Here is a 24,555-nt window from a genome sequence, read left to right as displayed (position 1 = left end):
ATTGAAACCCTCTTCAATTTCTCGTTGGCTTCTTCTCATTGTACGTCTTAACTTTAACCTCATGTTGTAATGTACGAAAACAAGTTTTGTAATCTCATGTACTTTAATCTATTTCTTGTTTTCGTATGGATGAGGCTAAAGGTGCTCCAATTACGCTCACAGTTCGAAGCTGATGTGGTCTGGCTTAGAACTCTAATTGCTATTCTTTGGAGCTCAGGAGCACACAAGCCATAATGAATCCACCATTCAGCTGCATGAATAATTAAAAAGAGTTTTATGTAGTATAGCGTATTTCAAAAGTCAAATTTGAACACAAAGAGAGAAAATAGAGTAATTCTCCATTATTTAGCTATATAGCCATATTTACCAGGATTTGTTTGTTTCACTGCCCTTTGAGCCAACGGGGTTCCAAAAGTCTCCTGCCTATCTCGATATAGCAACAACTAAAAAATGATGATTGTGAAATATAATTAATTAATTAGATGTATTAATAATTATTCTTGAAAGTATTACAGAATACTAGAATAATTCATTATTCAATTTAATGGAACCAATACTTACTTGATTAATAGCCCGAATTTGAGTATCTATATCGGGCACCAACTTGGTTATCACTTTTTTAACTCCATCCATGACTTCTCTAGCAACTTCAGGAGAGGGTGGGGCACCATAAAGAAATAGTGGGTTCAAAAAATACCCTACAATTAAATTTAGAAACATATTAATCAATAGTTTTCTAATGCAACTATGCATAATTTAAAAGTTAAAATAATAAGAAATTGTATTTGATTTACACTTACCAGCAGCATGCAAATCTTGGTGCAACTGAAAACTCCACCGGTTGTCAATAATTTTCCAATAGTCTTTGTAAAACCGGCAATCTTTTTGAATGGCCAACTTCGCCCTATTAATTGCCTCGTAGATGAAGCCCATGGTTGGTTTTTCATCACCATCAACCAATTTAAAAACTTTCACCAAGGGTTCTTGCACTTTAATTATATCAAAGGCCTTTTGCCAAAACTCTTTGCCTAAGATAATTTTCTTTGAATCATATGCTGAGCCTGATTTTGCCATTCCAAACCTTGAGTTTTTCCAAGCATCAGATGTAAACATTTCCCTTAGTGCTTGTTTATGCCTGACAATAGTCTCCAAAGCAATGAAATTTGTGGCAAATCGAGTGATGGCAGGGCGAAGTAACTCTCTATTATTTGTGAATTTCTTCATGAAATTCACTGTCCATGTGTGGTTGTAAATAAATGAGGTTATTGTTCTTGCATCTTCTAAGACCTTCTTCACGTTACTTTTCTTACCAATATCTTCAAGAATAAGGTCTATGCAATGAGCTGAACATGCTGTCCAATAGAGATTGGGCCTCTTCTGCATTAATAATTTTCCTCCTGCCTTCATTGCAGCTTCATTATCAGTCACTACTTGGACAACATTCTCCTCTCCAATTTCTTCAACCACCTCATCCATTAATCTGAAATGAAATTATAGATTCAATAATTACTACTATTTAATTAAAAACATGCAAGTCCATAATACTATTTGCATATACAATTAAAATTAGAAAATTACCTGAAATAATATTCAGCTGTTCTGCTTGGCACATCAGAGGCATCAACTGATTTATGAAACACGGTGCCTCTATCGCAATAAACTAAAAAGTTTATAATGTGTTTTCTAGTTGGTCCTGACCAACCATCACACATAAGTGTTACACCTCTTTCCTTCCAAATTCCAGCAAAAGAAGCTATATAATTTTTCATTTCTTGATACTCTTGCTCCAAATAAATTTCAGATATCTCATAGGGTGATGGACCCTTCACCCCCTTTCCAACCTCTGCAGCAATATCAAGCATAGGCTGCATAAATGGAGAGTCAGCTACATTCGCTGGAATCCGATTATAAATTAGGAATTTTCCAACCGCTTTTCCTAATTTACTTCTTAAACCTTTCAGTAACTTTGTGTTGAGTTTTGGTTGTTTCGCACTCTTGCTTCTTTCTAAAATAGGATCCATTGCCTTTAGTCTAGCTTCAGGGGCATCAGGATTGATCCATTGTCGTCCACTACCTCCAGCTTCTCGACCACTATAAGATCGAGCACCTGCTCTATTGAAACAACTGGTAGCACCACTGCCAGAGCCACCTCCCTCTTCATAAATATTACCCCTTCCAGTTGTTCTTGCTCGAAATCTTTGTCTATCTTCCCATTGTTGTTGTGATCGCATGCTTTCTTGTCGAGCAAATCTCATACTTTCTTCTTCCAAGTCTTCTTCATCGCTCAAATTCTCAAAATCTCCTCTAATTTGGGCTTCTGCTTCTTCTTGCCTTTTTTGTTTATCTCTTTTCTTCTCAGCATACTGTTGTAGATGTTTCATCATTTGTTCTCTTACTTGTGTGGTCACATTTGAGCATCCAGCTACTTGACCCTTTTTATGTGCCAAGTGTTGTTTCAAGCGTGTAATGCCCCCTTTGATTATCTTCCCACATAACTTACACATAATAACATGTCTATTACCGTCTACCACAGTACCAAAATGCCATCCAATATCTTCACTAGGTAAGTTTTCATTTCCTCTATCACGTGACATATTGATAGACTTAATTTGATGATCTCTACACAAAATATAAAGAAAATACAAAGTTACAACTTACAACCTTCCTACAATGACAGGAATAATATAATTAGTAATTTAGTAAATATTAAATAATAAGTACTAAATAGTCCTAATTTTAAATACTTATTACGTAAAACTAAGTATAATATTTGATTAAAAATAATAAGTAATGTTTATTATTTTTATATTTAAATAAACAAAATTATAAAATATTAGATATTTTATTACAAAAAAAATATATTCCTTTATCTTTAAAAAGATATTTTCATTATTTTTTATAGCTTGATTTTATTTTCATTTATAACTATAAGAAATTAACAGGTGAAAAGATTTTTGCTCTACTTTCATATACATCATAGCATCACAAATAGAGATCCATACATTACAAATTGACTATTTAATTTTTTAAACATTTTCTCAGTATATGGATTAAAATTAAATTTTTCTACAAATTCCAGTAGTAATTAGTAAAAATCAAATTTATTAATGTATTAACTATTAGATTAATTTTTTTTTTATTAAGTTATTAATTTTTACTTTATTTGATAACTAAAAACAAAAATAGATGTAAACATTTATTTTACCTAATTTTAAATTTAAGGTCAAAATAATGTTTTAAAACTTAAAAATATTAATAAACAGGGTCAACCTACTCAAGAAATGGCAAGTAGATACACATGTAACATAAAATGGGTGACAGATGTTATTTAATTTTTTTTTCTTTTATAATATGAATATTATTTAATATTTTTTCAATAGATGGGAGTGAATATGATATCTTCTTTATCAAAATGACCACTTTATCCAGCTGACATAAATAGTATGTTAGCCAATTGGTGCCATGAATTAATTTTATTTCTATAAGTTTGGCAAATCCTAAGACTAAATATTATAATAATTGTGCAGAGTATTCCTTGGAATTCTTTAAGAATGGTGAAAAATAGAGCTCAATTAAGCCTAGATAATATAAAATGTCATCACATGGATGTCTTGTGTACATACATTATTTTAATGCTTTGTTTAGATGGTGAATGCAGTAGTGGATTATTGATATTCAAATATTATTATAAAAAAGGCTTCAATTATTATTGGTAAATATTAATTATTTACTAACCTTAAAAAATATTAATTATATAATATTAATAATTGCTTGCTATGTCATGGAATTAATTTTCATAATTATCTTTCAAAAAATATAATACAATTAAAATATTTATAAATTAAGAAAATTTTATTTTACATAATTATTAATGATTTCTAATTTTTTACTCTATTAAATTACTTTTTTTTTAATTCAATTTAACAAACCTATTTTACAACAAAATATAATTTAAAAAAATAAACAGAATGAAAAGGGCTGTGGTACAACAAAATATAATTTAAAAAACAAAAAAAACATAATGAAAAGTGTTGTGGGTGTTAGAGTGTCTCATACGCTGAGGCCTGTAGTCGAGTCAGACCGAGAGTGGGGAGGGATTCGAGGGAACTCAGAGGAGCCTCGAACAGTCGAAGGAGCGAAGCACAAAGCAGCAAGCCAGCGATGACTCCAAGCTCCGAGCCTCCGAAGCTGAAATCGAGAGGCTGGCTGGTGCGACTGCGACGACTGGCGGAGGAAGGTGCCGACTGCGACGACTGGCGGAGGAAGGTGCCGACTGCGACGACTGGCGGAGCTGCTGCAGACCTTTCGCCGTCGCCGGTGACTCGCCAAGTTGCTGGAACTGGAAGCCTGGAACAGTGGAACTGCAAGTCTGCAATTCTGAGTAGATCTGCTCGGTAGCCTCGGTGTGCTCACTCTCAGGCTTCGAAGCCTTCTTATTGCCGAAGGCCAACAAATTTTCAAGGTCAGTTTGTAACTTTCCTTTTTACCCTTTGAATGGCAGATGGGTGTGGGGACTGGGGAGAGGGGGAAAGCAGCGTTGCTGCCTGCTGCCCTTCAGCGAATATGCTACCTGTCGGCCATGTAACAGTCCGTAACGGACATTACGACATGTAACGTTGGAGTATCGGCCGTTACGTGCCGTTACGACAGTGAATTTTTTCCGAACCGCAATATCGGCCCGTATCGGTTTCGGGCCCTCTGATTTCCGTTACGTATCGGCCATTACGCTACGTAACGGCCGTTATTTAAAACCATGCCTACATCAACCCATCCTGACCTTAATTCTGCTGTTACTCATAATTAACTACCATCTGCTATGAGCATTAGCCTTAATTTCAACATTGAGGACTTAACGCTGAACCGAGGCACATTCAAGCCTCCTTTTGTGCATGCAGATGTCTCATCCTCGTCAAGCAACTCCTCCATCAACTCCAATTCCTGTTCTTCTGTGTCATCTACTTCCATCCATTCATAGTGCTATAGATTATTTTAGAATATGTGCATGTCGCACCTACACATGGTAGTTACAAACAATAGCTCATGAAGTGGACAGGTCACCTTACTTCCAACTCAACATGGGTTACCAAGGATGAGTTGCATCACCTTAATCCAGATATCTCAGGGCAGTACATCTGTCTTTCCTTGCTAGAAGCGCGTTTCCCCACCCAGGGGAGATAACAGGAACCACGCAGGGTAGCATTTTTGTGTGTACAATAAGCCAAAGCATGAATTAGGATTTCATTTGGCAGATTTACTTTGTAATTTTTTCAGTTTTTAGAGATTTGATTCCATTCCTTTTTTTTGCCTCCTCATTTAGTTTTTAGGAGAAAAGCCTATAGAAATGCTCTGTCATGCAACACTTAGGATCGCTTGCATTATTGAAAGTGAGACTCCTAATTGTGTTTTGCCTAATTTCTCCTTTTCCTTTAATTTCAATTTTATTTGCTGATTTATTTCTCTTTATTTTTTCTTTTATTTTCCTGTTAATTTCTCCTGCGCCATTCAGTCTGCATCAGAGATATAATGATGTCTAAATAATAGTAATTTTTTAATAAATATCAAAATAACAATAACAATTATTAATGCCATGCTACTGCTACCGCTAATATATAGTCATAAAAACATAACCTTGAGGAAAAAGTTGTATCTTTTACACGGACCCTACTGCTTCTGATGCGGCCCAGTATAGGAAATTCTGCTATTCCTAACGCTTCAGCTCTCTGTAATCGGGAAAACGAAAAACAGAAAACCTCAAATTAGCTTAGTCCTAAATATCACTTAAAAAAAATCCAGAGAATTTTTAGCTCAAATAAATTTAAAAACAAATTAAAAATCATTTCTTTTATAGTGCACTGAGAAATTATATTCACTGAAGATCATGAAGATTTTTTGTGATGGAGAGATTGCTTGCAGATAATTCTAGGCGATCATATTTCTGAAAATTTAAAATTTAGGAAGTTTATTTCAGTAACTTCTAATCACTCTAGGTTTTTTTAACATATTTTTCAGTTTTGGGCTTATTTTGAAATTTTAATAGCTTTATTGCTTTCTTAATTGCCTATATATAGGTTTATTATGTAAGAATAAGCAACTTTTTTATAACAAAAGATGAAATTTCATGATAAGAGAAGAATTTACAAAAGAAGAATAAGATTTCTCCAACAAAATTCTGGAAAAATTCGGAAAAAAATAAACTAATGAAACAAATAAAAATTCGAAAAATCAAAGTAAGAATAAGAACTCTTTTTTATGATTAATTGAGCCTTGCGTATTTCCTCCCCCTCACCACAGTCTCTCAGAGTACTCTTTTCTTCTCCTTCTTTCCTTCTCCCTTCCTGTTTCTCTTTCTGTTCTGTTTCTATTCTGTAACTTCTGTCTCTAACTTCTGCCTCTAACCTTCTATTCTGCTTGGCTGTTTCTCACTTTTTCTCCCTTCTTCCTTCTTTCTTCATCTTCTCTTCTTCTCTATGTTTCTACCCTTCAATTATCTTTCTCTCTGTTAGTGTCAGTTGATGTCCTACATCAATTTCTCTCTTTCTTTCAGTCTCTTATTGTTTACTCTCTCTCATCTCCATATTTCTAATCTGCCTGTCTCTTTATCTCCTCTTTCTCTGTTGCTGTCTTAGATCATTTTGAGAGAGGGTTACAATTTTTTTCTTAGAAGATAATGAGTTTTTCAAATGCACTATCTTACAACTTATTGAAAGAGCTTCAGGTTTGAAAATAAATTTGGGGAAGAGTGGGATAGCTGGTATTAACTTGAATGATCCTCTTTAGTAGGGTATGGTATTTTAGAGTGGAATTTGACTTATTTAGAGTTCCTTTGGGGGGTAATCCTAGTCTATTGGGTTTTGGGCTCCTGGAGAGGAAAAGATGTCCAAGCTTGATGGGTGGAGGGTGCTCTTTTTCTTGAGGTTGTTGTATTAATTTACACTCATTCAAGCTTGTCTCTTTAGCATCCTTTTTTATTAACTGTCCATTTTTAGAGTCCATGTAGTGGTACTACGAGAATTGAGAGTAATGAGAGAATTCCTCGGGCTGGAGTTGGAGAGAAGAAGGGGATCATTTGGTTTGTTGGGAAGTCATGTATAGGCCCAAGGGAGAGGAGGCTTTTAGTCATGGTAATTTGGTGTCCAAAAATATTACTTTTCTGGGTAAATGGTTCTGGCAGTTTCCCTTAAGGATAATTTCATTTGGCATAAAAATTATTAAAAGAAAATTTGGCATGTAAGAGAATGGGTGAGATGCAAATATGGGGATAAGATGTTCCTTGAGAGTTTGGAGGTGTATTTCACAGCTGTTAACAACCACTAAACCTAATAGCTTAATGTATATCAAGCATTAACATTCCCCTGCACATGCAGCCTGGCTGCACGTGGAGAAATAAACAAACAATGCACAATACGCACCATGGGGAACAACATAATTCTTTGACAAGCAGACAATGAACATGCGCAACAAGAATAAGGACCTCCTAGTAAATTGGCCCTGATTTGGCCCTTATATCAGCTCGATGTGAAGAATGCCTTATAAAGATGTGCCAAGAAGAGGTATACGTGGAGCAACCTCCTAGGTATGTTGCTCAGTGGAAGGGTGGTCAGAAAGCTACACGGGAGAAACAAACAAATGGTGCAACACCCACCAAAGGGAATGTGGAATGACGGCCAGCTATGTGAATGACAACCACGGTTGGTGAATGACGGCCAGCAGTGTGAACGACAGCCACGGTTGGTGAATGACAGCTACCTACCATGGTAGGTGAGCCACCGACACCTACCATGGTGGGTGAGCCACCACCACTTACCATGAGATCTTGCCACAAGCCTTAGGCTATAAATTGAGACCCCGCCCCCCCCACCGAAGCTAAACTACACTTCTCAACTGCAAGTTGTGTCCTCTTCTGTTTTTCCATATTTTATTCTGTGTACATGTTAAATAGGGACCCAAGTATGTAAAGAATATACATTTGATTCATTCTCATTCTCTACATGGTATCAGAGCTCGGGTTACTCTAAAACCCTAAGCAATCCATGGCTGCCCAAAAAGAAGACGGCCATGAGTCCAACCAGTCGGCAACCCAGGAAGGAGTAGGAGATAACCTCCTCCTCCATGGGCTTAGCCGGCATATTCGAGAATTCCCCACTCCATCTTACTATTGAAAAATTCAATGGTAAGAATTATAGAGAATGGGCACAGTCAATCAAGCTCGTTATCGACGGTAAGGGAAAGCTTGGCTTTCTTACTAGCGAGACTCCACAACCACCTCCTACCGATGCAGTGGCATCCCAGAAATGGCAGTCTAAGAACTCTTTGATAACGTCATGCTAGATAAACTCTATGAAGCCAATCATTAGCAAAACGTACCTGTTTCTCCCGACGGCAAAGGACGTGTGGGATGTGGTGCGTGAGACATACTCCGATGCTGAAAATGCTTCCCAAATTTTTGAGTTGAAGACACGGCTATGGCAAACAAAGCATGGAGACTAGGAAGTCACAAAATACTACACCGAGATGCTCGGACTTTGGCAAGAACTCGATCTCAACTGCGAAGAGGAATGGGAATGCATAGGTGACAGTGTACGTTTCAAGAAGAAGATGGAGAACGAGAGAGTATTTGAGTTTTTGGCAGGGCTGAACCGAGAGCTTGACGACGTGAGGAGCAGGATTCTAGGTCGCTGGCCGCTACCCTCCAATCAAGAAGTCTTCTCTGAGGTTCGGCGTGAGGAAAGTCGGAGGAACGTGATGTTGAAGGAGCAAAACAAGTCTGGGCCCGAGGCATTAGCTCTTATAACCCGTAGGCCTCACACTGGATCCAGCCCAAAATAGTCTAAAAGGCCCTATTGTGAGCATTGCAAAAATACAAGTCATACTAAAGACACCTGCTGGACCTTACATGGCAAGCCTGCGGATTGGAAGCCCAGACAGCCAAATAAAGCCCATGGTCATCAGGCCTCCATCGAAACCCAAGCAAAAAAAAAATACCCACAAAAGCCCAAGGCCCGACAGCTTCTACTGGGGGATTTAATTCCGACCAACTTGCGAAAAAACATGAGCTATTTTCCAATTTCCAAGCCTCGGGTTAGTCCACTAATACTATGTCCTCTGGCTCTTTAGCCCACAAAGGTACTTTTTTGACAGCCCTTAGTACCGCTCCTCATTTTACCCCTTGGATTATTGACTCTAATGCATCTAACCATATGACCAATGTTCATCATTTATTTTCAACATACTCACCTTGTGCTAGTAATTTAAAAGTCAAAATTGCATATGGGACTCTATCCCCTGTCGCTAGCAAAGGGAGTATTCGTATTTCTGAATCTATTACTCTTGAATCTATCCTCCATGTTCCTAATTTATCATGCAATTTGCTATCTATTAGTCAATTAACCAAACAGTCTAATTGCTCAGCCAAATCCCTACCCTCTCATTGTGTCTTTCAGGACCTATCATCGGGGAAGACGATTGGCAATGCTAAGGAATGTGATAGGCTCTACTACTTCGACAAAGTTAATGTGAATGGACTGTGTCCTCCTACTGTTTGTAATTCTGCATCTAGTCCTAGGGAAAGTGAACTTTGGTTATGGCACAAAAGAATGGGACATCCTAGTTTTCAGTATTTGCAGCACTTATTTCCTTCAATATGTTCGAAAAAAATTGCCTTGAATTTTCAGTGTGAAGTGTGTGAACTTGCCAAACACCATCCTCCTACTTTTCCTAGATCTCAGTATAAACCATCCATGCCATTTAGTCTGATTCAAAGTGATCGATGGGGACCTTCTCGTACTCCTAATGGGACACATACAAAATGGTTTATTACTTTTATTGATGATCACACTCGTCTGTGTTGGATATATTTACTGACTGATAAAACTAAGGTTCGATCAGTCTTCATGAATTTTCACTCTATGATACAAACCCAGTTTCACACAAAAATCCAAATCCTTCGTACTAACAATGGTACTGAGTATTTCAATCACACCTTGGGCACGTATCTTCAAGAGAATGGTATTATCCATCAAAGCTCTAGCATTGACACCCCTCAACAAAATGGGGTTGCTGAACGAAAAAATCAACATATCCTTGAAGTTGCTCGAGCCCTGTTGTTCACCTCTCACATGCCAACAAAATTTTGGGGTGACTCAATTTTGAGAGCCACATACCTCATTAACCGAATGCCTAGTAGAGTCTTATCTCTTGCAACTCCGCTCCAAAAAACTCCAAGAGGCTTTTCCCAATTCTAGGCTCGGCTCACATCTTCCGCTTCGAGTCTTTGGGTCCACTGTATTTGTCCACATTCACGCGCCTAAGCGAAACAAATTGGATCCCAAAGCACTTAAAGGTATCTTTCTTGGTTACTCTCCCACACATAAGGGTTACAAATGCTATGACCCGATCTCCCAGAAACTCTATGTTAGCCTGGATGTCACCTTCTTTGAACATACGCCCTACTACTTGCTTCAAAGGGAGTCCTTGAGTAAAGCTCGACCCTCAAACTCAGACTACTTCGATATTGTTGTTTTTGAGACCACTCCATACCTTATATCCGCTCCTTCACCTAGTACAGAAGGAAACTTAAGCTCAGGGGGCGATGCGGAAATACAAACAAATAGGGAAACACTTGTGTACTCAAGGAGGCCAAAATCGAAGCCCAATGAGACACTCACTTCCGAAGCACCAAAAGAGTTAGAACTGGTGATAGTTCCAACTCCTCATGAGTCCAACTCCAATCCCGACCAGGTAAAACATGACTTACCCATTGCTCTTAGAAAACAACATCATTCATGTACTCTCCACCCTATCTCAAAATTTGTATCTTACAATGCTCTTTATGCCGTCGTGCTTTTACTTTTAACTTTGACGGAATCCAAATTCCTAAAGACATTCAAGAAGCCTTGGAGATTCCAGAGTGGAGAGAGGCAGTGATGGAAGAGATAAGGGCACTAAAAAAGAATGGAACTTGGAAGGTGATGACTTTGCCAAGGGGGAAGAAACCAATGGGCTGTAAGTGGGTGTTCACAGTAAAGTACAAGGCTGATGGCACAGTAGAACGATACAAAGCCCACCTTGTGGCAAAGGGGTTCACTCAGACATATGGTATTGACTACAACGAGACGTTTTCACCAGTAGCAAAGTTGAACACTATACGGGTTCTCTTATCCCTAGCAGCAAACCTGGGGTAGCCATTCCATCAGTTTGACATCAAGAATGTTTTTCTGAATGGTGAGCTAGAAGAAGAAGTGTTCATGACGCTACCACCAGGATTTTGCAAGGAGGGAGAAGAAACCAAAGTGTGTAAATTGAAGAAATCCCTGTATGGACTCCAGCAATCATCGAGGGCGTGGTTTGATAGATTTGCAAAGGTGATAAAGAATCAAGGATACCGATAGGGACATTCAGATCACACTATGTTCTTCAAACAGTCCAATGAGAGAAGAAGGACCATCCTGATTGTGTGCGTTGAGGACATCATTCTCACTGGAGATAACACAAGAGAGGTGGAGAGATTGAAGAAGACCTTAGCCACAGAGTTTGAGGTAAAAGACCTGGGTCAAATGCAACATTTCCTGGGAATGGAGGTCGCCAAATCAAGGAAGGGAATTAGTGTCTCCCAGAGAAAGTATGTACTTGACCTTTTGATCGAGACTGGCATGCTTGGTTGTAAACCAAGTGATACTCCTGTCGAGCAAGGAAAAAGAACGGAAGACGTAGGAAAGCCGCCTGTGGATAGAGAGAGATATCAGAGACTAGTAGGTAGATTGATCTACCTCTCTCACACTAGACCTGACATTGTCTTCGCTGTCAGTGTGGTTAGTCCGCACATGCACTCACCAAAGGAGAGTCACCTAGAAGCAGTATATAAGATTCTCAGATATCTAAAAGGCTCTTCAGGGCGAGGACTATTCTTCAAGAAAGGTGACAGTAAGAAGGTAGAGATCTACACGGATGCAGATTGGGCAGGATCAGCAAAAGACAGAAGGTCTACTACCGACTACTATACCTATGTTTAGGGAAATCTAGTAACATGGAGGACTAAGAAGCAGTGTGTGGTAGCCAGAAGCAGTGCCAAGACTGAATTCAAAGCTGTTGCACAAGGGATGTGTGAAGGGCTATGGTTACAAAAACTTTTGCAAGAACTGCACATCACAGTAGAGCTCCCCATCAAACACTATTGCGACAACAAAGCCGCCATAAGTATTTCTCATAATCCTGTTCAGCACGACAGGACTAAATATATAGAAGTGGACAGGCATTTTATAAAGGAGAAAATTGAGAAGGGGACAATTTGCATGACCTAAATCCCTACAAGAGAACAATTAGCAGATAATTTCACTAAGGGTTTGCAGAGATCTAGCTTTGAGTGTATTTGCAAGTTGTACATGATCAATATCTATGATCCAACTTGAGGGGGAGTGTGAAATGACGGCCGACAGTGTGAACGACGGCCACGGTTGGTGAATGACGACTAGCAGTGTGAACGATGACCACGGTTGGTGAATGACGGCCACCTACCATGGTGGGTGAGCCACCACCACCTACCATGAGATCTTGCCACAAGCCAGAGGCTATAAATTGAGACCCCCCACCGAAGCTAAACTACAAGTTGTGTCTTCTCTGTGTACATGTTAAATAGGGACCCAAGTATGTAAAGAATACACAATTGAATATATAATTGATTCATTCTCATTCTCTACAGGGAACAACATAATTTTTTTCACAAGCAGAGAATACACACGGGCAATAAGAATACAACCCACGATGTCCTAGTAAATTGGCTTTTGATTTGGCCCTTATATTAGTTAGATGTCAAGAATGCCTTCAAAATTTGTAAGAAGAGGTATACAAGGAGCAACCTCCTAGGTGTTCTAGCCAAGGGGAGGATGGTAAGGCATGTAGGTTGCATAAGGCCAAGTCTTAAGAAGTCTTTTCATGCTTGGTTTGACATTTAGCATGGTGATCTATGCATTTGGTTCTATCCAGTGCTACCCTAATCATTCAGTCTTTACTGCAAAAATGATACAAGTGTGGCACTTCAAGTAGTTCATATTGATGATATCATCATCACCAGAGAATGCAAATGTCAAGCAATGGCTTTGATAAAAATTTCAAATAAAAGATTTGGGTACTCTGCATTACTTTCTTGGCATTTGAGATCATACAGTGCAAGGATGGGCTGAATCTATCTCAAATAAAACATAACTTGGACTTGCTAAGTGAGTCTAGGGTACAAGGAGCTAAACCAAAACTCCTATCTATCCCAATGTGAAGTTGTTTAGGGATGTTGAGTAGGACTTTGAAGACATATATCAATGCAGGCAGTTGATTCAGGTAAACGTGAATTTTGAGCTTTATGGATGCATTTGGAAGGCAAAATTTCCTTCAAATATTAAAGATTTTACTTGGTTGGTTATTCTTAATAGTACACCAACAATCTGCCACTAAGTAGGAGGCTTTCCAAGGGTTTATCTAAATATATGTGTTTCCTTTGTTCCAATAGTTTAGAATCTGGTTCTCATCCCATTTTGCCCTGTTCCTTTTTTATGGAGAGTATGGTATCAGCTTTTTGGTAGATTTAGAGAGAGTTGGGTTATTCCTTATTCAGCGCAGGATTTGTTGGCTACTCCCTTTGTGGGACTTGGTAGGAGTGGAGATGGTTTGGAGTTGTGAAGCTGTGGGGTATCTGGCTGGAGAGGAATGCTTATACCTTTCCATGGAAAAAAATGTCTTCAACTTTGCTTTGGGATCGGATTCAACATTTGGCTTTGCTATTGGCTTTGGCAGATGGGTGTTTTAAGAGGGTTTGTTTTCAGTTTTACAGCGTGATTGGACAGCTGTGTCATTTTGATTGTAATTTTTTCTTCTTCGTTCTTTTTCTTTCTTAGGAGGATTTCTTATGCTCCTCTTTTGGTTATGTTTTTTATTCTTTTTTATGGAAAAAATTATTATATTACCAGAATGAGAAATGGAAAATCAAATTTTCAGATGTTATAAATCAAAATAAAATACTACTGCTGCAGTGCATTTGGAAATTATATCACCTGAATAAGATATGGCAAATCAAATTTGCAGATGTTATAACCAATGATAATATCTGGGTCCACTTCCCGTATAAAATCCTGCAAACACAACCAGCTAATTGACTTCACAAAGATATGTAAAAGAAACTAAGGGATCAATTCTCCTGCCTCATGAACCTGATTGTCACCTTTACATAGCAGGGACCCAGGAAACAAGACAATTTATAATCTTGTCCAGTAAAAGATAGCAAATAAGTAAATAAGAGTCCAAACAACAGTTACCACAACTTACAATAAAAAACATGCAACAATGTTATCGGATCACATGGATCTAAATGGATGTCTGCCAAAATCAATAAAATTCTATGACAACAGAAATCAATAGCAAAAACCGTTCTATATAGAGGAACCAAGAATAGTTCCACCAATTCATAACAATTCTGCCAAACTTAAGCATACTTTTCTTTGGATTGAGCTGAGATTTCCATTCAACTAAAAAGGCTTTCATGCTTATCTATGATGTCCATATGTTTAACAAAACTGAATTCATGTAACTTCCAGATTGAGTTTTCAGAAGCAGTTGCATCCCCGTGCATATACCCATGATAAAGTCGAGAAAATGGGGTAGACAGTCTTGACAACTGAAAAACCAATCTGCTGATCCAAACTGAATGAAATAAATAGAAGACATTTATCTGACTAAAGAACATACACAAATCCGGCATGGAAAGTCCCTAAATTATTGGGCTTAAATGTCAGAGTCACAGTTATTTCCCCTTCTTGTGGCACTCCTACCTTTTCCAATAATAACGCCTCTTTATTAAACTATTTAAAAAGGGTTGATTTCCACAATAGTTGAAAAGAAAACAAGAAATGCAGAGCATAGGAGTACTGATTCAGTGAGGTTCATAACAGTGAGCATTGAAAGGAATCAAGTGCAATAGGTGGCTAAAAACACATGATTCTTTTTGAAGATGAACTGTACTAATGATTTTAGAAGCTACAATATAGATGGCACAGAAACAAAACACACAACAAAAAATAGCTTTATTCTGATTGTAATTTTTTCTTCTTTGTTTTCTTTTCTCCATAGGAGGATTTCTTATTCTTCTTTTCTTACACTCCTCTTCTTTAATGAAATAGCTTCTTTTTATATCAAAAGAAAGAAAAGAACAGCTTCTCTTCAGTGTCAAGAAAGATAAAGTACCCTCCAAGCTAGCAAGACTTCTCTTTCTGTGTCAAATGACATCACATCAACGCCAACTATCGGAGAACATGACTTAAGTGTCATGACATTTCGAACAAATGGCTGGTCTTCTCCTTGCAATGTAACAAGATTGGCCACCTAAAATGAAATGAGAAATTTTCCTTTAAAAATGTAAAACAATATCACTGCCACACATCTTAATTCAGGAGGAAAAAACGAAGGAATAAGATCAGCAATGATTCAAGTCAAACCTGGATAACGGGGTCATGGGTAGGCTCAGGAAAAAGACCTTTGCGCCCTGCACACTCAATGTCAAAACTCAATACACGGAATGGTGCCATTTTTGAGAATTCACCTTCTGGGACATGGCTGGTCAATTCTGAATACCTAAGGATGGCTGCTAAGGAAAGAAATTTCCAAAAGGAAATTTTTTTTATATTAACAAGACATAAAAGAAGACAGCTCTAAAGGAAATATAATTCCATGACTTGCATGAGGATACAGGCAATCAAACTCTAATTGGCAATATGACAAATTCTTTATTGTCTTCTTGTATTTTCCAGCTGGAACTTCAATCCAATTGCCACCAACAATGTTGCAATCAATCATGAAACGAAGAGCAAAAAGAACATTGCTTTCATACGTCATGAAGCTCTTCATACCAAAACCATCAATTTGTATTCCTCTATCAAGAATGCCTGACAAAGTCTAGATATGTTAAAGAGAAACCAAGATAGCAGAATAAATTTCCATTAAATCAGAAATCATGATAGAAGCATTAAAAAAACAAAAGAGACCACACAAACATCACAAGCATGTCAAAATATTATCGTATTGAGACCCGATAATAGAACAATCATCAATGACTGCAGGGGGGAAGGAGGAATCTTGAAGATAGGACACAGCAGAAAGACAACAAAAGAAATATTATTTAAACACAAATTAGACAATTTAAATTTTTTTTAATATAGTTTATTCAAATAATAGAATTTTTTAGAGTAAATGTGTGAGCAGTCTGCGTTATCTGGACTTTTACCGCGGCAGCTGGTAACCATTGTTGGCAATGCAACTACAACTTTGAGAAAAGGCTGAGAATTCTGTTGTTGGTAATACATAATGCTCTTTCTCTGTACAATTTCAATGCGTCGAACAAACTGGGGAACCTTACTGTTCCTGTTCACCTCCCTCATCCTCCCCTATCACGCCACCAAAAATAGCAATTTAATTAACCTAAAAAGTGTGTACATATATAAAAATACATATGTATATATATACACAAGTATGTACATGCATCCACACATTTATATATGTATTAAACAAGAATGTAAATGGGTGATTACAGGTGATGGAACAAAATACCTCAAGGATATGATGAAAATGGGAGATATCATCAGGTCCCATTCCAGGAGGGCAGCTGATGTAGAAATATGGCTCAAATCCATGAACGTGGCAGCAAACACTATGTCCTATAAATTATCCAATGTAAAATATCTTGAACTTATAAGGCCAAGAAAGATATACAATATCACAGAATAAAACCAAGATGTAACTATTGAATATGCATATGTGCATGTGTATGCACAAGCATCACCAAATAAAATCATGTCATATATACTTTCACCCTTCCACATGCCAAAAGTCCTTTTAAATGAATTCTAAAAGCACTTTGTAAAAGTTGTTATAGTACAACATCATATAACTATCATTCCACTAGCGTTGTGACAAAGGATTAAATCTGAACATAAAAATGTAAAATTGCTGGGCATTGATTGAGACTCAAATGCACATTTGTAAGCAGTATTTAAAATTAATTGATTGGGAAAAAAAAAAACTAATAAAAGTATTCAGGCAATATGATTGCAATAATGCTTCATCTTTCAATAGAAGAGCTTTTGCAGAAGAACAGCCCCAGATTGTCAAGTTGTAAGATAACTAGAATAATAAGCACTGAATTGGTTCATTCTTTTAAATATTTGGTTTGATTCCAGTTCTTGTAGGTGATTTGGTTCATGATTGTCCGACTAAATGGAACTGAATCGATCCATAAAGCAAAACTAACTGAACCTGTGTCAAAACCAAAACCAGAGCTAAAATAGAATCAAACTGATCCAAAGAAACCAAACCAAAATTCTAAATGCACTTTGCCATGTCTTTTGTAAATTCCTAAAAGCCAAACGCTTGACTTGAAGGCTTAAAATGTAATATGAAACCATTGTACAAAAGTTGTCTTCTACTAACATACATTAAATATATGGGCATGATAAAATAGTAATACTGTAGTAAGGCCCCAACCAAGTTAACCTAGATTCCCCATTCTTCAAGTTCAAATGTTCCTGCTGCTGAAATAGAGGGAATGTTGTCGCCAACTCACTATCGCCATTGTTCAAACACTGAAGCTATAACAGAATAACACCTAATAGCTGGTAGCTGCGCACAGTCAGTGCATGCCTCTGGGCCTTATCTCTTTTCTTTTTTTTTTTCCCAAAATTATTGACACAGCAAAATAATTTGTTCTCAGTTATATTAGCATGAACTTTGCAAAATAATTTAGTTTGCTACTAATGATTTGGAGACAATTGAAGCAAACAATTGGGGAAAGCAAACCCAATTATTCAACAATTTGGGGGGAGGTTTTGAAAATGTCCTGGAAAAGCTTTCCACGGGCCAAAGTGAAAACAGTGTTACACACGAGCATATACTGAGAAATGGTGAAAAGTAAAATTATCTGTACACATGAAATGCAAATGGCACTCGATGAGCCAAGAAAAATAGCCTCGGAGAGCAAAAACTCGAATTGTCCAACTTTGGAGGGGAAAATAGGCTTACCTTCCCTTGTCACTCCAAATATTCGTATAATTGCAGCCGGCCCCCGTAAATTCGGCATCAGCTCCTTGCGACTCTCTCCAATCACATAATCAATCTCCAATTGTTGGAAAACTAAAATCCAGAGCCAAAAACACAACCAAGAAAGTCAATAATTAAATTAAAAGCAACATATGCAAACCCTAGCTGCAGAAAGCAGTTGCATCTACTCACTGATGCTCTGGGATTGAGAAACATAAGACTGAGAGAGTGATGGGCGTCTCCACTTCGAAATGCGGGAGGCGAGAGCTTGACGTTCCTCGATGTCGCGGAGAATGAGGGACTCTTCGTCCTCAGACAACAGGGTTTCGTCGAGGAATACGTCCTCGTCGAGGTCTTCGTCTTCCATGGCTGCTCGGTGCTTCTGCTGTTGCTGTTGAGCTGGAGACGACTGCGGTGGTGCTGCTGGAGGCGCCGGTGCCGAACGCTTCCTGACGTTGCCATTGTTCATGGTTCTGGCCCAGCGGCACTTGTGTGCTTCTTCGGAGTTCGGACAGGAGCCAGGGTGGGGGAAGATCGAGAGACATTCCCGCCAGTTTTATGTATGGTTTTGGTAATTTGGTTTTGCAGTTGAGTTGTCACATGCACACCACGTGCTCTTCAAATTTGGATTCCCATTTCTCCAAACTTCATCCGCTTTTTTAAAGCTCAAAACACTCGAATCCACTTTACTTTTTCGTCTGTTTATTTTTTCAATAATTATTTTTAAAATTAAAAATAAAATTTTAGCTTTTATAATTACCCGTAACGGTTCTTCTCATCAAATTAAAACGTCCTTCAAGTCTTGTTTATTTTTTATAATTATTTCTTAAATTAAAAAATAAAAATACATTTTCAACATTTGAGTGGAGTCATTATATAAGATTTTAGAACCCCTTACGAATTAAAATTGCCTCTACACATCAATATTCAATGCTTATCTTTTCTTGTAGCAAATCTTTAATTTTCATGGAAATTTATTTCAATAGGAAAAAAAATTCTCATTATTAGAAAAATAGTAATAAAAATTATTACAATTATTAGGTTAATATATATTTACGTGTATATCTCAATAATATAATATTATGATGGTTTACAAATATTATAATGATCTATGTTGAAAAAGCACAATAATAATAGCAAACGAAATAAAAGAAGAAAAAAAAATCGCAATGCGCAGAACAGAAGATTTATAAGGTTCGACAATTTGTTGTGTCCTCGAAGTCAAATCAGGTCAACCATTCTACTTTTCAATAATAAGTAAAGATACACAAATTTTACTGGAAAACCAAAAATCGAATTGAAGCCCAATCGAATTCTTCTCCGATTTGGTTTTTCGATTCTCGATTTCGGTTTCAGTGTCTAAAAAAAAAAAATTCTGGTCCTATTTTGGTTTTGGTTTCTAATTAAGAACCAAACAGAAAAATAGAAAAATAAAAAAATAATTATATACATTAAATTATATATAATATCACTGTTAAAATTGTATAATTATATTTATAAATATTTAATCATTTAATTATAATTTCTAATTCCACCCTATAAATATAAAAAAATATTTATTCCATTTTTAAAAAATAAAATGTTGACCTTATAGGTCACACCCGATTTTGATAATGACAAATACTTAGGTATTTGCTGGTTTTCAAGTGTATGTGTAGGTTTATATGAGCATTTCAATGAATGACACTTGAAGCAAGATATGAAGATCCTAAAGATTTTATTTCATATTGTAAATTCAATTAATGCAATATGGGTTTGTGATAGTAACTAGGTATATGGTCTGTAATAATTACCTGCATGTCACGCATATAGGATATATTGTAAGCTCAACAAGACCCTAGTATGACTCTAGGTCCCAACACTCATGTACATATATCATACAGAATTCGGGAGTATTAAAAATGAATTAAATTGAATATTATAGGGAAGTTTGAGAGGGCTCGGGTGACCGAACCACGGGAGTTTAAAACTCCTCGGACGCCTAAACTATTGAAAAGTCAACAGTTGACCTAGCTTTTGGGCGACTGAGCCATTTTAAACATATCTTCCCTGGGTGCTCGAACCCTCTGAAAGGGACCCCTCACCAACTCAGGATACCGAGGAAATCAGGTCAAAACGGCCAGAGACGACCGAACCTCTGAGTTTAGGCTACTGACCCACTAACCGGACACCTGAACCTACGAACAAATGCTACTGACTTTTATTCAGGCTATCGTACCAGAACTCAGGCTGCCAAACTATTTTTAAGGGTTTTTAAAAATGAGTCTGGTCGGGCAACCAAACCTCAGTTCAGCCACCCGAACCTTCTCGGGTTAAAATTATTTTACCTGAGGTAAACGTGGGTTAATTTGGGTTAACATTGCTTAAGCATTTTAAAAACTTTTCTAATAATACCCTGAAGGTCCCAAATGGTTATATTTTTTACCTTGCCTATAAATATAGGCTCATTTGTGACGATTAGCAAGTAATTAGCAAAATCATTAGCCAAGAATCCTCTCTACACTAAAAATTCTACTTTGCTCAAATACCCTCTAATACTCATTCTTTTGATAAATCTTGATATTGTAATAGCTTAGTGAGTGTGCTTGTAATTGCTAGATAGTGTTAAAACTCTCATTTGCTTTATTGATTATTGATATTATTTTCGGGGAGTTTGGCTAAGGTTTATCCCATTGATTTCATATTACAAATCTTTTATTGGGATAGACTAACAAGCTTAAGGGTCTTTGCATATTTGTTACAAGACTCCTATAGCTTTGATTTTTGTTGTGCAAAAATATTTTCAACAAGTCAAAATATTTTTCAAACTAGTAGTGTGTTTATCTCATTGAAGAAAATTTTCTTTAGCTAGTTTGAATATCTGATCGATATTTTGGAATCTTGATTAGCTATTGAAATTTGTTTTACCTAGTTTCAAAGATATTGCTTGTATTGAACACTCCTGAACATTCCATTGATCATATCCTATTGAGTGTTATTTGCACAACTATTTACATCATTAAGCTTACACTATATTCATCATACCCTATTGAGTGTTGTTTGCACAACTATTTACATCATTAAGCTTACACTATATTCATATTGTTGATGTGTATGTGACTGCATATATTGGGGTACATATCTGCTTTACATGAAAGCATAATCACTGTACTAGTCTTATTGTGAACATACTGTTGTATTCCAGGTGTGGTATGAGGGGGCGATAATCCAGCCTGATAAAGATTGTCTGTAAAGGTTAAGGTCAGCCCTGTGCTAATTGACGTGATTATTTAGGTGCCACACCAGCCCCTTAAGTGAGCATCATAGTGGTAATCCTTGTGTTTGTTAGCCAAGGCGGGGACGTAGGCAGTTTGCCAAACCTCGATAACATTTATGGGTGTCATCTTTATTTACAGCTTTCTCGTGCATGATTGGTTAACTTAGTTGTGCTATTTAAATTATGTCGTACATTTAAATTGAGTTAATTTATTTGCACTAGATTGACCTTAAGGTTGTATAATACTGCTGTTAGGGGATTGACCTAGGGTTTCAATTTTGAAAATACCAATTCAACCCCCCCCTCTTGGGATCACAGTAAAGCTAACATAAAATTTTTTTTATAAATCAAAAGTCAAAATAGTAATAATAATAGTAAGTTGTAAAAATGGTAAAATTGTGTTATGCAAGTGGGGAGGCTCCCCATGTTTTAAGTTTTCGATGTGGGATGTGTAACACTCCAACCTGGGTCCACCAGGGAGCACTGCGTCTTCCTTCTCCACCTGGACCAAATAATAGGGGGCGGGCCTTATCAGACTAATTACTGACCCACAAACCAACACGTGTCATTTTTAGTGTGTTTTGTTCTCACTAACACACTTCCTGAGAAAATTTCCTAGAAGGTCACCCATCCCAAAATTACTCTAAGCCAAGCACGCTTAACCATGGAGTTCATATGGGAACGCTCTCGAAAAGAAAGATGCACCTTGTTAATATAAGTAGTAACATCTAATCCTTTTAAGCCTTTCTTCCACTGGGTATCATAGGATGAGTTTATCTTTATCTTGTCCATAGTCCTAAGACTACAACACAATGGGTGTTGCTTGCCTGCCTGTCACGAACTAAGCTTGTTCAGAGCATTATGCTTTCCTGTGACCACTTGCCTCATGTGTTTTGGATGGGTTTCTATTATGTAAATACTAATGTAGGGTTATTTTCCCGTATTTATTTCATTGTATGCCAAATAAGGCAGTATAACTCCTCATTCACTTTGATGTTTCCTAGTTCCAGAGTGAGAATAGTCTGGAAAGCTCTTTAGGGAAGGGTGAGTGTTCATCGGTCATTGTAAAACTCACTAGTTATTGTCAACGTGTTTAGCCTACTTGCCTCCCTCACTAAACACGCAATGTCAATGGAGGTGTTGTTAATGAATTGTGTAGATTCAATGTTTACTACTTGCTTGTCACTGCTTTCATGAATGCTTACTGTTTCTGCTGCCATTTGATTGATGTTAATGAAAGTGTTTCATGGATGAATGTTGGTAAACGATAGGCTTCTTAGTTAAATAAAAGTGTTTTAGTTCCGCACGACCCTTTCACAACGGTGTGAAAATAATCGAACCATGGCACTTGGTTTTAGAGCCAAGACTCAATTGCTACGAGAATTCAGTTACCTTCGTTGTGGGATTTGGAAAGCTTTGGTAAGTGACCATGGCACCAAAAAATGCTAAAAGAATCAATGTACTGAAAGCACAGGTTGAAGAAACAACCAACAATATGGCCAACGAAATGGCCCAATTGAGGGGACTTGTTGATGAAGTGATGGGATCACACCAGCATTAAGCAAGTTTGACAAGTGAAATGTCAGAGGACTTTCACCACACTGTGGAAACTTTGTAGGCCCGGATGGCTGATTTGGATGCAAAGGTGAATCTGATGGTTCTTATTATAGGGAACTCCAACACTCTGGGAGTTAGCAAGACCAAGGTACCGAAACCCAGGACGTATGGGAGTGCCCGTGATGCCAAGGAGTTAGAGAACTTCTTGTTTGATATGGAACAGTATTTTCACGCTGTGACGATGGCCTCAAAACAGGTGAAAGTCGATATTGCAACCATGTACTTAGTTGGTGACGCCAAACTGTGGTGGTTTGCTAAGTACAGTGACATTGAAAACGGAAGCTGTGTAATTGATAGTTGGTCAAACTTGAAGAAAGAGCTCAAGGCCCAATTCTTTCCTGAGAATGTTGAGTATAATGCAAGGAAAAAGTTGAGAGACCTCAAGCATACTAGGTCAATTAAGGAATATGTGAAACAATTTTCTGCTTTGATGTTGGATACTTAGGATATGTCGGAGAAGGACAAGTTGTTCTATTTTCTTGAGGGGATGAAACCGTGGTTAAGGAAAAAACTTCATAGGCAAAGAGTTCAAGAATTGTCTAATGCACAAGCTGCTTTAGAATGTTTGACTAATTACACTAGTGATGATATTGTTTCGTCCAAACGGTTTGGCGGAGAGGGAAACAATAGAAAATCTTTCAAGAAAGGCAAACCCAAGAATGGGGGAGCTGACTATAAAGCATCAACCTCAAAGGAAGTTTCGTCATCTCGAGGATTCAACACACCCAAGGGAAAGGGTAAACTTGAGTGTTACTTATGTCGAGGTCCTCATAGAGTTTTTGAGTGCCCTTACAAAGCAACACTTAATGCTTTATAGGTTTCCATTGCAGAACAAGCAATGGAAGATGATGGGAAAGAGGATGATACCCCAAGGATGGGTGCAATGTGGCAAGTGAGCGCATTGGAAAAGCAGGTTAAAGCCCTAAATGTTACACGAGCCAAAGGGCTAATGTTTGTGGACTTAAGAATCAATGGGAAGAGTACCCACGCTATGGTGGATATCGGGGCTACCCATAACTTTGTTTCGCAACCAGAAGCTTGGAGACTCAACTTATCCATAGAGAAGGATACAATACGTATGAAAGCAATTAATTCTATAGCCCAACCTACTTTGGGAGTAGCCAAGCAAGTTACTGTGAAATTTGGGCAGTGGGAAGGTCATGTGAATTTTATAGCGGTGCCATTAGATGACTTTCCAGTCATTTTGGGAATGGAGTTCCTAAGGGGGACGAAGGTAATGTTGATGCCTTCGTTTGGTTCCTTATGTCTGATGGGAGATCACTTGTGCATGGTGCAAGTTGTTGCAACGAAAGGAGATGTTGGAAAGTTCCTTTCAGCCATGCAACTTAAGAAGGGTTTGTGAAAGGGAGAGCTAACATATCTAGCCATGGTGGTGAAGAAGTAGGCCAAGAGCTAGTGCCTACGACCATCCAAGCGGTGTTGGATGAGTGCAAGGAGGTGATGTCAGATAAGTTGCCTCACAAATTACCTCCACTATGGGGTGTGGAGCATAAGATCAAGTTGTTTCCAAGAGTGAACCACCTGCTAAAGGGCCATATCAGATGGCACCTCCAAAGCTAGTAGAATTGAGGAAGCAACTTGATGAGTTTTTGGAA

The 24,555-nt window shown here is 37.6% G+C and overlaps 1 protein-coding gene across 1 annotated transcript in view; it reads right to left on the bottom strand.

Moving 5' to 3' along the window:
• LOC131150783 (DNA polymerase delta catalytic subunit) overlaps nucleotides 1–18,637 on the bottom strand; it is a 136,719-nt gene extending 118,082 nt beyond the window's left edge. Inside the window, exons 1-9 of the mRNA XM_058101742.1 lie at nucleotides 18,259–18,637; nucleotides 18,049–18,159; nucleotides 16,582–16,688; nucleotides 16,259–16,418; nucleotides 15,725–15,920; nucleotides 15,474–15,609; nucleotides 15,223–15,360; nucleotides 14,037–14,114; nucleotides 5,629–5,720 (exon numbers count right to left, since the gene is read on the bottom strand). Coding sequence (XP_057957725.1) covers nucleotides 5,629–5,720; nucleotides 14,037–14,114; nucleotides 15,223–15,360; nucleotides 15,474–15,609; nucleotides 15,725–15,920; nucleotides 16,259–16,418; nucleotides 16,582–16,688; nucleotides 18,049–18,159; nucleotides 18,259–18,535 — 1,295 coding nt within the window. The 5' untranslated portion in view covers nucleotides 18,536–18,637. The remainder of the gene's footprint in view (nucleotides 1–5,628; nucleotides 5,721–14,036; nucleotides 14,115–15,222; nucleotides 15,361–15,473; nucleotides 15,610–15,724; nucleotides 15,921–16,258; nucleotides 16,419–16,581; nucleotides 16,689–18,048; nucleotides 18,160–18,258) is intronic.
• Nucleotides 18,638–24,555: the final 5,918 nt, after the last annotated feature.

Source organism: Malania oleifera, chromosome 1 (assembly GCF_029873635.1).
Source record: "Malania oleifera isolate guangnan ecotype guangnan chromosome 1, ASM2987363v1, whole genome shotgun sequence".
In the NCBI taxonomy this organism is placed as follows: Eukaryota; Viridiplantae; Streptophyta; class Magnoliopsida; order Santalales; family Ximeniaceae; genus Malania; species Malania oleifera.
The sequence above is the reverse complement of the archived record's forward strand: the minus strand, read 5'-3'. Positions and strand labels throughout refer to the sequence as shown.